Source organism: Schistocerca piceifrons, chromosome 4 (assembly GCF_021461385.2).
Source record: "Schistocerca piceifrons isolate TAMUIC-IGC-003096 chromosome 4, iqSchPice1.1, whole genome shotgun sequence".
NCBI lineage: Eukaryota > Metazoa > Arthropoda > Insecta > Orthoptera > Acrididae > Schistocerca > Schistocerca piceifrons.
Window position 1 is genome coordinate 357,300,924 of NC_060141.1, and position 16,567 is coordinate 357,317,490.

A 16,567-nucleotide genomic window follows, 5' to 3' on the forward strand; every position below is an offset into this window, starting at 1 on the left:
TACTGCATGGCACATTGAATTACAAGGTGTCATTACAACGTCTGTATATAGCAAGCCTCATATGGTGAGTGGCGAAGGATACTTCATGTACCCCATTGCCTGATCCAGTCGCGAAGAGTACGGGGAAAGATCGACCGTTGGTTACTTTCCGCGTGAACTAAAATATCCATGGTATATTACTGAGATATGCGCCAAAGTAATGCGACCATTGTCCACGGACGCAGAATACTACCTGGTGGCGTTGCAGGCAAGTAACGGGGTGAGGAAAGTACATAAGCAGAGCAGAGACGGGTGGGGAAACATTCTAGGGCCGATACAGGAGGAAAGTTGGGAAATCCACCGAAATCAGTAACTTTGGTTAAGGGCAGATTATTATGGCCTGGTGCGAGGGAACGAGTATCTCGCATACTACGAACCTGGTCGGCTGCTCGCGCACTACTGTTGTGAACATCCATGGAAAGTGACTGAAATCGTCATGTACAAGGTGTTGCACGTGCACATCATGATCATGATCACATATCTTAGAAGTCTGACGCTCATCCGCTACATAGAGCTTGATAGGTGGCGATCTGTGCCAGATACGACGGTGGAGCACAATACTCGTGCAGGCACAAGTTTTCATAGAATATCGGTAAATGTACGTCGAACATTGGGCATCGCAGGAGACGACTGTTACATGCTCCCATGCTGATTCAACGACAACGACAGTTACAATAGCAGTGGGTACGGGAACAATCTAAACGTTTCGCCTGGTCGGACGAATTTTTGTTACGCTAGGTGGATGATCGTGTCCGCATACGCTGTCCTCCATACGGGTAGTTGCTCGAAACATTCACCGTGCCACAGATGCAGGCTAGTGGAGTTCTGTTACACTACAGAAACATTCACTTGTCTTCCATGGGACCTATGGCAGTCATCGAAGGCATCATAATAAACGTGAACAACATGAACATCATTGCGGCCCACGGTCAGATAGACGATCGCGCTGACCTTGGGACAGGAGGTCCTACTCCAATTCAACAATGAAGGTACTTCCTGTTGAGCTGCTCACAGATATTAACATCGAATTAGGGTGGTGCACTGCCGCGTTGACCCTACATCCTTCTGAAGACAAGAAAAGGGTACAGTCCCCAAGAAGAGAGACAGCACATCTCGCAGGAACACCAGGTAAAGTGGACTAGTGAAACGAGGGACAGCAAATACCGGAATTTCCCTATAGATGGTGCTAGCCGTCAGCGTAGGACCCGTGAGACCGCGTCTGCAGCGCCATCTGCTTCCTGTAACGGCTGACGACGAATGCCAACACACAGTAACCCAAGTTCCATACATCGGTGTCTCTTTCAAACCCGTAAATATGTCGAGTTTTGTGCCTACTAACTACGAATTGCGGACAGCGTTGGATTTCTGTTGTCATTTGAAGAATACAGCTGCAGAATCCCACCGAATGCTTGACGAAGGTTTCGGCGAACATGCTCTTGGGAAAACACAGTGTTTCGAGTGTGTCGAAAAATTCAAAAGTGGTGATTTTGGAGTGAGAAACGACGAGTGCTGGAAACCATCGAAAAAGCTCCAAGACAACGAATTACAGGCCTTATTCGATGACGATGATACTCAGACTCAAGAGTAACTCGCGGAACAGTTGAATGTGACGCAGAAAGTCGTTTCTCTTCGGTTGAACGCTGTAGGAAAGGTGCAGAAGGTGGGAAAATGGGTTCCACAAGAACTGAATAAAAGACAGCAAACAAATCGAAATCGAAAGACCACTTGTGAAATGCTGCTCGCCAGATACAAAAAAAGTGGTTTCTCCATCGAGTAGTGACAGGCGATAAAAGATGGATATGTTTTGAGAATCATAACCGTCGTAAATCATGGGTGAATCCAGGCAAGGCATTGACGTCCACTGCAAGACCAAATCACTTTGTAAAGAAGACAATGCTCTGCGTTTGGTAGAATGAGAAGGGTTTCACATATTATGAGCTCCTAAGACCTGTTGAAGCTGTTAACACTGATCGCTACCACCACCAAATGATCGATTTAAATTGAGGATTACGTGAAAAAGATCGTAATATGGAAAAAGGCAACACAAAAATCGTATTGCTCCATGATAACGCCGCATCACGCACAGCAAAACGCGTCAGAGGAAAGATTGAGTTCAGTTGGGAAATACTAGAGCATGCAGGTCATTCTCCAGACTTGGCTCCGCCCGATTATCATCTATTTGAATCACTGGAGAACGCTCTCACTGAACAACGCTTCAATTTGTATGTAAATGTACGAAACGCTGATTGGTTCGCTTCAGAAGAACTGTTTCTGGCGCGGGATTCATAGCCGTCCGCAGAGGTGGGAGAAATGTATAAATAGCAATGGAGATTATTTTGAATAAAATATTGTTTATCGCTTTCAAACAACGGACGTGTAATTATTGCAGCCAAATTCCGAATTCATTCTTCTACACCTGCTAAGGTACTATCAGGTGATCTTGGACATGCTCATCCATATGCTGAGACAGACTCGTTACTGGTAATCACCGATATGGGTGGCGTGGTGATTGTCCTCACTCCAGAAATAGCAGTTGCGGTTGTTGGAAATTCATCACGGTTGAATGAGGCCTCATCCGAGAACGGTACAAACTGTTCAAAGTTCAGCACTACAACATGCGATTGATAATCCATCAGCAGAGGAGAACGCGGGGCTCAAACTCTGTCCATCCCAGTACTTCGACATTTTTTGTGATAGGAATGCAATACGTATTCCACTAGTACGAGCTGAGTTGTGTGCAGTAAGTCTGTTTGTTGGTCGGGGTTGTTCGCAGTTTAACAGCTGCTGCCGTACCAGTAGTAAAAGGAAACAGTAAATCACAGTATGGATTTTGAAAGGGCCTTTCTACTAAATCAACTGTTTATAAATTTACTTGGTGCATATTAAAACCTTTAAATGATAAAATATCACCCAGACGGGATCGCCTGTCACCTGTCGAGGGTATTTTATTGTGTCAGTTATAATCTTTTCTGATAACAAGACAGCCAGGTGCGCTAACTTTAACAGTGCTTAAATGTATACTATTTCAATTGTGCTGTGGAACCCACATTCAATTAAGTGTTTGCATAGGGTTGTACGTAACACATGGGTAATCGTCTTTCGTTATGAGGCCACATAGTACTGGTTTCCGATGTTATTCACACTGTCTGTTACACAGATCATCAGAAATAGGGAATTTGTACCATACTCCTGTGGTACACTCGCACCTCGCAGACTGACTCAAGAAAACGGAAGCTATTCTGACAACGGACCGGAAAACTGGCAGGCGTGTTGTGTGTGGAAGTGAACAAAGTAATCGTTTAAACCAAAACCGAAATTTTAAAAATGAAATAATACGAACGATTGGGCCGTCATTTCCATGTTAGTATTGAATCATAGCATTTGTTTTATTTAAGACGGATACATTGTTGCACAGCAGTCGAGATGCCTTAGCACGCAATCTAAAATTAGAAAATAAAAAATTATACCTAGAAATTGACTCGAACACATGTACTCGAGTATTCTAGCGCTATACTCTACCTACTGCACTGACTGGGCAGAATAAGTACAAGGTATTGAATGAAAATACGTACCGGACATGTAGTTATAGTGCTGCGAGAGTGCCTCTTCTTGATCACAATTTTTCATCGAAAATGCAAGGAATTGCGGTGTGGGTTCAGATTGCCTGAATTTGTTTTCGATCTGTATACACAGTGTGTCCCAGGAGGATTCACGGGTATGAGAGCAACGATCATTAGAAACTACAAGTGTAGTGAACATGGTCTCTAAACTGCATATCTTAACAGCTATGGCCCCTTGTTCAGTAGAAGAGCTGTTTTTCACAGTAGCGAAGGTGTCCATGTCCTAACAGATGTACGGTGTAGAACCCACGTTTATTGGATATTTTTTCCTGCTTTAATTCATACTGCCACCTCTCAAAATTTAGAAATCGAAGTAATTGCAATAGAAGAGCTTTGCTTCACAGTACTGAAGACGAAACAATGCTGACACCTGTTAAGGTACGCATTTTATAACCCTGGTTTACTAAACGTTTTTGCTTCGAATGGTCTTTGCTGCCATATCCATTAATACTGACCATTCTTCCTGAGACAGTATGTATACAGGAATTGTGAAACACCTGTATAAAGGGTGTTTCACAGTTCCTATCAGAGGCTTCTAGGAGATACAGACGTTGCTTTGTATAATAGTTTCAATAAGAGATCCATGTCTGAAAATGTACCGTTTGGAAGTAAAATAAGTTTAACGATCAAGTTGCTTTCAAATCACGTGCTTCATAGTGTGCATACAATAGAGAAAAAGAGTTTTCACGTCTTTGCCTCACTGAAACCCACGGCGTGGACAATGGTTCGAGTACTCGTCGGCAGATTCTCTTCTAGGTGACGAAGGACATCCTCTTCAAGGTCGATAGTGCTGCTTGTCCAAGGAGCATCACAGTCTACCCTCCTAGCTACGAACGTACCAGTTTCTGTAAGCCGTAGTTGAGAAAAAAAGGATGGAAGACTAGAGTTTGAAATCCCGACGACGTCGGGGCGTTAGAGACGGAACATACGTTCTAAACCTTTCAGTCACTCGTGTTGGAAATCGATTGAGCCGTTTCAAAGAAACCACTCCGGCATTTACCTAGCATGAGTTAGGGACATCGAGGAAAACCTAAGTGTGGATGGCTGGACGTTCTCTCCGAGTGCGAGTCCAACGTGGCGTCGTTCTAATCGGAAGAAAATTGTACGTGAGGTCATCATTACAAAAGGAACTGACGTCTGCGCCCTTTTCCCAGTATAACTGACAATTGGGAGATTTCATAGTGTTCCTATAATCAACCTTATTTTATGTTCAAACGGCACATTTGCGGACGTGGAATCCTTATTAAAACATTATGTACCGAACCCCTCTATGCCTCCTGGAAGCCTAGGAGATGATTCACCACTCGCAGAGCTTTTGTTCCCATCAGTATGTACGAGAGGCGTTCAAAAAGAAATGTTTTTTTCTGAAAGCAAGTTGGTTTTATCCAAGATTCCAATATGTCATATTATTCTCCGCTCATTTGGCTACAAAACCCTGTTTTCAACATAATCTCCTTTCATTGCCTTACTCCACCTTACTTGGAGGGCCTCTATTCCCGCATACTACCACACTACCGGTCGACGACGGAGTCAACGTCTAACTGCGTCAGTAACCTCCCCACGTCCATGTACCGGTTTCCACAGAATACATCCTTCGTTCTGTTTATGGCCTTCTGTTAGGCGGCGGAGAACCCGGCGGGCACAGTCTTTTGAGTGTGTCAACACTATCAAAGACCCATCCAGTTAAGCAGCAAGGTGTTTGGTTGCGATCCGTCGATCACCTCTAATCAGAGTGTCCGCATGTTGCAGCATTGCAGGAGTGACAGCCGTGTGTGGTCGACCGGCACCTGGGAGATGGAACAGGTTTGTCCGACCTTGTTGTGATGATGACAGACGCCCCACCCAACCACTCATCATGATTTTGTTCACTCTGGAGAGTCCGTGGACATTCTGCAAGGCCTATGGTTATCTGCGAAGCTGTGGTTTTCCGCCAAAAGAAACTCTGTAACAGCTCTTTGCCTGGAGCGCACCGTCGTTGCAAACGCCATTTTCAAGGCTATGTGTAGCGCAGCCCCTATCGGAACTTCATGAAACTGCATGGTTTGAAGCAGGAATATTTTATTATGTCCCACAACAAATTCCCGATTTTTGTAACCGAAAATGGCCGAGAAAAATTGCGTTGTGTTACTTACTGAACACCCTTGTATAATACGCGGCATTAATCTCATGCAGTCATTCGGTTTCATCTGCAAGTTTTAGGCCGTTGATACCTGTGATGTGCGTATTCCAGTTAAATTTGTTAACACACATTCTAAGTTTCGCAGTTTCTTACTGTTTGGATACCAGTAATTTCAAGCACTAGTTAGACTCTGTACCTGCTGACACAAGGTCCTATATTTATTCGTTAAGTTGTGTTCAGCAGCAAGAGATTTTTTCCTAGATTTCTATACTTGAAGTGTGATAATGGGCTGAGAAACTGTTCGCACAGACAGTCCCACATACATACCGAAAAGTTCCCGTCGAATACTGTAAACACCTTGAACTCTGAGGTCATGACTGTAATTCAAAGGACGCACCATGTCTTTGATTTTATTTGGCGGCCAAATGACGGTTTTAAGGAGCGTTTATACTTTTCCGCCTCGCTCCTAGTCGCCGTCTGCCTGTGTTTGTCTCTTGAGTCCATACACACCTAGAGAGAACCGTGCACGCTATTCCAGCGGTCAATATGTCCAGTTTCTTAATAGTAACTGTAGCCGCAGCCGCTACATTTTGGGACTAACGAAAAATTATAGAAAGCAGCAAAATTACTGGGATAGTTATTACCTTCTACGTAATGCATGTGCGGGTGTAGCGGAAGAGATATAATGGCAAGTAGTATTCTCTTTAACTGTACTCACGGTTTTAGAGTAATACTTCATCACATTGGACCACATATAGCAACGGAAAATAGAAACTACTCAATCGCGCTACCAGAGGCAATTGACATTTCGAATTCTTGCTGCTGGGAACATTACTGTCGTTTGATATTCCATTTCAGCACTGCATCGAAATCTAACGACGACTCAGAAGTTTTCGAGGCACTGCTGGAAGCCCTCGAAAATTCCGTTAACTCTCCTATACCAGCGGAGCGGCGGGGACATGGGGTTCATTGTGTCCATTATTTGAAAATATTGCAATATAGGCAGCTTTTATTGTTTTAATAAAGTCTTCTACCAGATTACACAAAAGTTTTAAATTTTCCAGTTAAATTTAACACTGAACATAGGACTTTCCCAATAAATGTCATATTCAATACTTCCAGGTTTAGGACCCTAATTACACATCAGTGACATCACTGTCGTTTTGAAAAGTATGATGTTAGTAAAAGTCAACAACATCCAACAAAATTTGAAATACTTATTTGATACTGAACGTTGACGCTTAGTAGTCAAAAATATGCTACTATGTGTTTATCTCTGAATACCTCAACACCGTTGAGGTATATGGAATACAAGGACTAAAAGGATAACACATTTCCCTTTACGTATATGGAGGGGAGTGTGGTGGCCAACGAGGGTTCTTATTAAAATATAATCGTTTGGCTTCACCCTCACATCTCTACAGAAGAGACGTTCGGTACAGGGTGAGATTCTTAATTGAAGTAGAATTTTCCGCACTCTTTGGAGGCTTTGGACGCCAAACATATTACCTTGCAGTAATCACACAACAGAAGAAACAGCTGTTTCAGTGACAAATATGATATTAATGTTGTTTTATTCTCCTTCATCGACGCAGCATACTTATGTATCAAATTGGCTCGTAAAGGAACCGGGAAGTCTTCATCAGGTCAAGCGCCCACAATCACTCCCCTTCTTCGACAGGTATTCCTCTGAGGTGCGAACAAAGGGTTGTAATTTTGTACGCGCTTCCATTGTTGTTTCCAGGACGCACTTATTTATAAGAAACTAAAGACAATTTCCTTTCTTTTGTCTTTGTAATCCACCAACCACACACAAGAAAATGCACGACGATCCTCTACAGAATCCATGTACGAGTACTTCTGTTTGACCACTCGACCATAGTCGTAACACAACGGCCAATTTAAACATTTGCTGAAGCATCAATTTAAAAAAATGCCTTCAGTTACAAATCGTAGTTTTTATTTCAAGCCGGCCGCGGTGGTCTAGCGGTTCTCGGCGCTCAGTCCGGAACCGCGCGACTGCTACGGACGCAGGTTCGAATCCTGCCTCGGGCATGGGTGTGTGATGTCCTTAGGTTAGTTAGGTTTAAGTAGTTCTAAGTTCTAGGGGACTTATGACCACAGATGTTAAGTCCCATAGTGCTCAGAGCCATTTGAACTATTTTTTTTTGTTTTTTATTTCAATAAACGACGGATTTGGAGCCTTGGAAGCCCATCTTCAGGTGCTCCTTCAGTTTATATAATTCATCTGTCTACATCAATTTCTGAGAACAGTTTATTGCTGGTCAATTTTACACTGACGACCCTAAGAAACTGATACACCTGCCTAATATCGTGTGCCCTCCCCCTCCTCCCCCCCCCCCCTCCCCAGTGAGTACGCAGAAGTGCCGCAACACGACGTAGCATGAACTCAACCAATGTCTGAAATAGTTCTGGAGAGAACCGACACCATGAATCCTGCAGGGCTGTCCATGAACCCGGAAGAGTGCGGGGGAGTGGAGATCTCTTCTCAACAGCACGTTGCAAGGCATCATAGATATGCCCAATAATGTTCATTTGTGGTGAGTTTTGTGGCCAGTGGAAGTTTTAAACTCAGAAGAGTGTTCCTGGAGCCACTCTGTAGCAATTCTGGACGTGTGGGGTGTCTCATTGTTCTACTTCAATTGCTCATGTCCGTCGGAATGCACAATGGATATGGATGGATGCATGGATGCAGGTGATCAGACAGGATGCTTACGACTGTGCCACCTGTCTAGAAGTATCAGGGATCCAACATCACTCCAACTGCACACGTCCCACACCATTACAGAGCCTCCACCAGCATAACAGTCCCATGATGACATGCAGGGTCCATAGATTCATTAGGTGGTCTCCATATCCGTAAACGTGGATCCGCGCGATACAATTTTAAACGAGACTCGTCCAATCAGGCAACATGTTTCCAGTCATCAGTAGTCCAGTGTCCGAGTTTACGGGCCCAGGCGAGGCGTAAAGCTCTGTGTCGTGCAGTCATCAAGTGTACACGAGTCGGCTTTCGGCTCCGAAAGACCATATCGATGATGTGTCATTCAATGGTTCGCACGCTGACACTTGTTGATGGCTCAGCATTTAAATCCGTAGCAATTTCCGGAAGGCTTGCACTTCTGTCAGGTTGAACGATTCTCTTCAGTCAACATCGGTCCCATTCTTGCACGATCTTCTTCCGGTCGCAGCGATGTCGGAGATTTGTTGTTTTACCGGATTCCTGATATTCACGGTACACTCGTGAAATGGTCGTACAGGAAAATCCCCACTTTATTGCCACCTCGGAGAAGCTCGTGTGCCGACTATAACACCACGTCCAGAATCACTTAAAACTTGATAACTTACCATTGTAGCAGCAGCAACCGATCTAACAACTGCGCCGGACACTTGTCTTCCATAAGCGTTGCCGACCACAGCGCCGTATTATGACTGTTTACATACCTCTGTATTTGAATACGGTTGCATACGCCAGTTTCTTTAGCGCTTTAGTGTACAAAAAGGCTTTTCTGGAGATGAAACGTTATCGAACGTTGACCTAGGCTGTTTGCAGCATGACGATGAATTCACCTTTTTCCAAAACCGTAAAAAGGCTACTCAGCCAGGATGTATGAGCTCGTATATTTTTAAAAACATGACGCTAACAAATTTTAAAATAGTACTAACTTCACCATTTAAAGGCATTTATTCAGAAAACCATTCGTAAGAAATTTCGTGCGCTCCAGACATGAAATCAACAACATAGCTTGCTTTGGGAGTGCAGAATGGTATAGTCGGCTAGTTCTGCATGCGAAAATCAGATCACTGAACTGTTCAGTAGTACTAAGTTGACGAAAGATGGACGGTGATTCCTGTTTCAGGTGTCCTTCGGCATGGGCTTGAACTCTCTGGTATGGGTGCTGCCCAACGAGCTGGTGCCGCCCTCGCTTCGAGTGCTGGCCTCCTCCTCCGTCTACGTCTTGATGGCGGTGTTGGGCTTCAGCGACACCAAGCTGTTCCAGGTGGTCACCGACGCCTACGGCGCTTTTATACCTTTCTGGTTTTTCGCGACGTGCTCTTTCCTAGGGATTATCTTCGTGTGGTTCTTCATTCCTGAAACCAAAGGACGCTCGTTGGCCAACATATCATCTGAGAAGAGCGTTGAATCTTCTCCACACCATAACCAGTCCAGCCAACCAACTTGATAACTCAGGCGAATATAGACGGTATTTTAGCACTCTCAGAGATACAGCAAGCTGTATAATGCCGACAGGGGCTATACCGTTTCATCTACATTTTTAAATGGGGACTTGCATCTCTCAGTCGTTAATGTTGGACTAATGATGTATACTTCCTGTGGAGGAACCGGTGGAAGGAAGACAGACATCCCTTCAAATGGAGAACCTCTGTGTTTGTAACCTCTGGAATGTGGTAAAAACCTACGACACAATAACTCAGAAAGTGGTCCCTCCGACAACAACAACAGCAGAATCCTGTATTCAGTAGCCCCAGCATAATGAAATCAGACTCTTTACGTGGGAAAAACTTATTCTATAACATCGTTGTAAAATAGATGTTTATGTTTCTTTACTGGTACTTATAGTCAGTTTTCTTGTATACTTTAGAGGCCTACGACATAATACCTTAAAAGTGGTTCCTCTGAGATCAGCAACAGCAGAATCCCGTATTCGGTATCCCAGTGTAATAAAATAAGGCTCTTTACATAGGAACAACTTACTTGTATTGTTTACATCGATGTAAAATAAATGTTTATGTTTTTTACTGGTACCTATAGTCAGTTTTCTTGTGTACTTTAGAGGCCTACGACATAATATCTCTAAAGGTGGTTCCTCCGAAAAGAACAACAGCAGAATCCTCTATTCAGTAGCCCAGTGTAATAAAATAAGATTCTACACAGGATCAACTTACTTTTATTTTTTACATCGCTGTATAATAAGCGTTTATGTTTTTTACTGGTGCTTATAGTGAGTTTCCTTGTGTAGTTTGGAGGCCTACACATTATACCTCGAAAAGTGGTTCCTCCAAAAAGAGCAACAGCAGAATCCTGTATTCAGTAGCCTAGTGTAATATAATAAGACTCTTTACATAGGAACAACTTACTTGTATTTTTTACATCGCTGTTTATGTTTTTTTACTGGTACTTAACAGTCAGTTTCCTTGTGTACATAGAGGCTTACGACATAATACCTTAAAATTGGTTCATCTGACAACAGCAACAGCAGAATCCTGTATTCAGTAGCCCCAGTGTAATGAAATCAGACTTTTTACGAAGGAACAACTTACTCGTATTTTTTACATCCTTTTTCTTTTTAACAAAGGATGGGGCCCCTCCACGCCCACACCAACGTGGTGACCAACACAAAAGTTCTACTGTCACCTCCGTAAACATGTTAGTTTTTGAATCAAGCGTCACAGGATGCAGGCTGTGATGTAGTCCATGCGTCTGGGTAAGATTACTCATTAACATGGTCCATCAGGAGATAGAAGTGGTCGAAAACGATTGAAGGGTAGCGGTTGTAAGGGCAGAGGAAAAAAAGTGCCAAGGCCAGCGCCAAGGGAAAAAACCTCTGCGACAGTAGGACGGGTAGTAAGGGCAGTAGCGGCTTGCTAGCTGCGACAGAGCATACAAGGTGAGGGAAGGTTAGCGTGAGCTATCGTGTATCGTTACCTATGTGCTGCGTGGTCGTTAGCTGGGTCAGTCCGGGTGCTGCGGCTGGGCTCGCTTGTAGTCTCCTGGGCCGGCCGCAGTGCCTTCCTCCCTGTAACATAAGAGTTCGGCGCGGCAACGCATGCGTTGCTGTTAGGCCCTCTGCTGCGCCTTGTCGTTCGCAGGTACGACTGCACTGAGGCCTTGGGCGAAGACTGCTCGCAGTTGCCTCAAGGCCTCTTCCTTCTCTGCAGCCACGGCGGCTGCGAAGGCAGCCCTCTCCGCCGCCATGACGGCTTTGAGGGCTGCTGTGGCCTCCTTCACGGCGATGCCGAGTTCGAGGTCACATCTCTTCACGGGAGGGCGAGCTGCGTCCTGGCTGCCCGTTTCCGAGCGGCCGTCCCCGCCCCTGGCAGGTGGATCTGCTGCTGCGCCGTCCCTCAGCTGCGCCGGGCTGTTCTGCGCCCTGCGCCGTTTCCGACGTCGTCTTCTCTTCTGCTGCTGCGTCGGTACGGCCGCGGCCGCTTCGCCGCCCCCGGCACGGTTGCGGCTTGAGAAAGCCGCACAACCGCGCCAACTGGCGACGTGCGGGCCGCCACACCGGACACAAGTCGGCAGAGCGTTGCTGCCGCGGTCGCAGGCGCGGCTGTCGTGCTCACCTGAGCACTTGACGCACCGCACCGTTGCGGCAATACTTCGCAACATGGCCCTCGCCCTGGCACCTGAAGCACTGGGGCTGAGGATCCATGGCGGTCGGGAGAGCCTCCGTCGTAACCGGGAAGCCCAGCAACTTCCGCAAGTCGAAGATGTCGCTCCCGCCGTCGACCGTTTGCACGGTCACGGCATAGAGCGGCGCCCTCTTCCTGTTGGTCCGGTTGTGTAACCTTGCGGCTGCATTACCAAACCCGGCTCGCAGCAGCCCTTCCCGGACCGCTGCCTCATCACAGCACCAAGGTAACCCCCTGAGGAGTGCCTTAGTCGTCTTCATCCTTCCTACGGAAGGTGCCTTCTCACGCGCCTGCGACGCGTCGGCGATGAGGTCGGCCACTGCGACCTTGATCGCCCTGTGGTCGGCCACGTTTGCGGCTCGAACGCAGATCAGCGAGTCTGTATCGACAGACTCGTAGACCACCTCGTTCCGAGCGCAATTCGTCATGGTGTCGAACAGAGCTGTCCACCCGCCTTTGCACTTGACGTACAAAGGGGGGACAGGCCGCGACTCGTCTTCTCTGGAGTTCCTTGCACGGTCGGCAGACTCAGTGAGTTGCACAACCGAAGGACCCTTCGTAGCGGCAGGTTTCCTCTGCGCACCCTTCTTTCCCATGCTGCGAGGCGCGGAACACAACAATTTGCACGCGTTGTAAGAACAACGCACGACAATCTGCTCTCCGCGGCGCCCACAGCACAGAAAACCTCTTCACGAGCTCTCAACGGCCGAGTAAGCGAAGCGCGCAACGGCAGCGATGCACTCGCCTCGCCAGCTCAGGCCGCTCTATTTTACATCCTTGTAAAATAATTGTTTATATTTTTTACTGGTACTTATAGTCAGTTTCCTTGTGCAGTTTGGAGGCCTTCTCTGGTATTTTTAATACGTTACCTGACCCTCACCGCTTCTCTTTCTTTTTTATACTGTAGGGACTTAATTATTAATGTGTGAAAAATTTGACCTATCTAAACGGAAGTCACTATTAAAAAGAGGGTTTTTCTCTATTATCTTGACGACATGGTTAAGATCTTTCTCATTCATTTAAACCTACTTCTGTTCTCTGAAAGCCACTGAAATGGGACTAGTTTCCTGTATTACCAAAGATTGCAGATGCTCTGCATAAATGCTGTGTGCTTTCCTCGCTCTCCTTATTCGTGATATAGTACACACAGGTGGAACGGGAAGTATGCACATTCAGTATTAAAATTTGGCCGGCCGGTGTGGCCGTGCGGCTCTAGGCGCGTCAGTCTGGAGCCGTGTGACCGCTACGGTCGCAGGTTCGAATCCTACCTCGGGCATGGATGTGTGTGATGTCCTTAGGTTGGTTAGGTTTAAGTAGTTCTAAGTTCTAGGAGACTGATGACCTTAGAAGTTAAGTCCCATAGTGCTCAGAGCCATTTGAACCATTAAAATTTGATGTATGTTATGTTCATATGAATTCATTCATACCAATTGACAAACCAAGCATTCCCTGGGTGTACATTTTGTCAATTTTCAATGATTTAGGAATGCTTGTAGTGAAATATCGACATTTCATCTCCATCTATTCCACGCAGCATCTTTGAAATTATGATCCAGTCGTACAAAGAAGCATGCGCAATGTGCAAGTGTGTAAATACAATATCTAAATTAAAAACACTTAGCCTTGGCGATTTTTGTATCTTCGGCGTACCAGCTTCGTGTGTCTACAATCTGATTTTGTATACATTCTAACGTGTGTGAGATTTCCCGATACGCTGCTGCGTTCGATATAGAATTCAGTTTGTTCGGACAGCCAAGTGGTATCAGACTCGCACGACGCGAATTACCTAGAATAATAAGCTCTGCATAAATTTGAAACGTTTGTGAAACAGCATTAAATCCTACCACTGAACAAACTCCTGTTGTCTTTGAACAAATTTACAAGTTCTCATACAGCACTGGTATGTATGGATATGTAAACATTTAAGTAAAGGTACAGAAAAAGCCGGAAATGTGCACCCATTTACCAAGTTGGTTGTAAATGAGCAATTCCATCCCTGCTCCCATATTAGAATAACAGGTAAAATTTTCACCATATTTTAATCGGTTTGGAAGCAAGACAGCAGCATTCAGATGAAACAATCAAAGCATTATTCAGGTGATACAATTAAGACAGTTAATCATGAATTAAATGAGGAACAAACGCAATACACTGTAATAAAGCGACTGTAATTTTTATCACGAGATTAAATTACAGGGAATGCCCGTTCTTGGAGTTTGTACCAACAGACCCCACTAGGTCGCATATCGAGCGAAAGCTCGAGAATTGCATATATCAAGATTTCAATTTTTTGTTTATTTATTAGTTGCGGCTGTTACAAGTGATCAGCGTGATAAAAATATCTCAGTCTGTGTTTCAATGATTTTTACTGTTACATCCATAGTAAATTAAAAACACCAAGAAAGGTTGTTGTGATAGTACCCACAGAAACAACTAGATCGCAGGCCAATCAAAAGATCGGAAAGAACTCGGGATTCCCAAATCCATAATCAGTCCCATCCTCCGTTATGGCAGTCCCACCTGGTATCCGCCCTCCCCTCTCCCCCCCCCCCCCCCGAAAAAAATTCTGTCCCTCCAGATCCTCGAGGGCCATTCACTCCACCTCACCTTCCGTATACGAGTCCTGTCCCCCACGCAGATCCTCTATGACCTGATCCCTTTCCCCCATCTGCTCCTATTCCTAGAACATATCTGCATACTCTACACCTCCCGCTGCCTTGACACCCCTCATCCCCTGGTTGCTCTTCTCCTCTCCAACCGCCGCCCTCTGCCACTCCTTCACTGTTGTGTCCCCCCTACCCAACATCTCTGCATCCTTCATCTCCTTTCCCATGGTGGCTTCTGTAGACTCCCTCTTCCGGATGATGCCCTCTCTCCCTCCTTTTATCCCTCCTATAAACTCTGATGCTCACCTCCCCCTCCCATCCTCTGTCCATTCCACGGGCTGCCTCTCCCCGCTCCTTCCATCCTCTTTTTTTCCCCGCCTATCCTCTCACTGCCTCCCTTCTCTCCTCTGAGCCCTTTTGCATTTCCCTCCCTGCCTTTCCCAATTCCCTCTCGCGTCTTCCCAGCTCTCTCCCCCCCCCCCCCCCTTATGATTCCTCTCCATCCGTCACTTCCCCCGCCCCTTCGCTTTTCCTCTCCTCCCCTCCTTTTTTTTCCCTCATCTGTCCAGGTACTCCCCCATCTGCCCTTGGCTGTGGTGTGTCATCTTCGTGTTGACTTTTTAGTCTTTTTCGAAGTATTGCGAACGGAAATCATACTGTTGCTGCGTGTGATTGTTATATCTCTTGCGAACAGAAACCAGCCTGTCGCTGTGTGTTCTAATTGTCTGTCCACTATTTTATTTGTATGCTTCCTGTGTATTTTATTAGCATCGCCAATCCTTTGTTTTATGTTTAACTGTCCACAGTTTTCTGCCGTTTTACAGTTTAAGTCAACGTTTTATCGCCTGCTTTTATTGTTTGTTATCTTCTTCATCTGTTTTAAAAATTCTGTGGGCTGAAGAGCAGTGTACTAAGCTGCTACCAGCCCACCTCCTTCGCGCGGAAGCGAAATTCAATAAAGGGAAAAAACAGGGGGGTTGGGATTCCCCGAACTGTGATTAAACTATTCGAACAGATTGGTTCATGTTCTAACTCAAATCTACAAACGTCTCTGCTGCACTCTTCGTACCTATATAGATGGCTATCATTTTTGCCTATAGTGGCCCACATATAGTCCGCCAACACAATGCAGTCTGATAGCGAACTAAGTGAGACAAACTGATTCCGTTTTATATATCAAATTACATTTTTCCAGAATGTTATAGAGGCTATTTGTTGAAATTTGAGATTACAATAACTTCCCGTTCCTGTACAACTGAAAATTTTGGTTAAAAATGCATTATATTGTATGGCTTTTTTAAAGTGAGTGGTCCAGACGAGCAGCAATAAATTTAATCTTCATTCTCAAGTAATGTGCGGATAGAACATAAGTGACTCTATTTACATTGTGGTGATTGTCCAAGGAAATAAATACACATTGTAATTTTAGATTGGTGTTTAAGTCTAGTTTGATTTAAAGCTAATATCCAATCTATAGTAAACTGACATTGTCTAGTTTGTAGGGATTGCGTGACGTATAGTTACTACAAACGGACGGAATACTTTTCGACGCATATTTGATAGTTCGTTTACTATGAAGCGCGATTTTTCATTTATTTTACAATTTTTTACCAAGATGTTCTATGTTTGCAAAAAGGTGGGAATTTAAGGAGATGGGACCTGGATAAACTGACTAAACCAGAGGTTGTACAGAGTTTCAGTGAGAGCATAAGGGAACAATTGACAGGAATGGGTGAAAGAAATACAGTAAAAGAAGAATGGGTAGTGAAGCAGGCAAAAAGGAATAC

At 45.0% G+C, this 16,567-nt stretch overlaps 1 protein-coding gene across 1 annotated transcript in view; it reads left to right on the forward strand.

The window, feature by feature from the left end:
- Positions 1-9,983, forward strand: part of LOC124795832 (facilitated trehalose transporter Tret1-like) — a 67,458-nt gene extending 57,475 nt beyond the window's left edge. Inside the window, exon 5 of the mRNA XM_047259915.1 lies at positions 9,660-9,983. Within this exon, the coding sequence (XP_047115871.1) occupies positions 9,660-9,983 (324 nt within the window). The remainder of the gene's footprint in view (positions 1-9,659) is intronic.
- Positions 9,984-16,567: the final 6,584 nt, after the last annotated feature.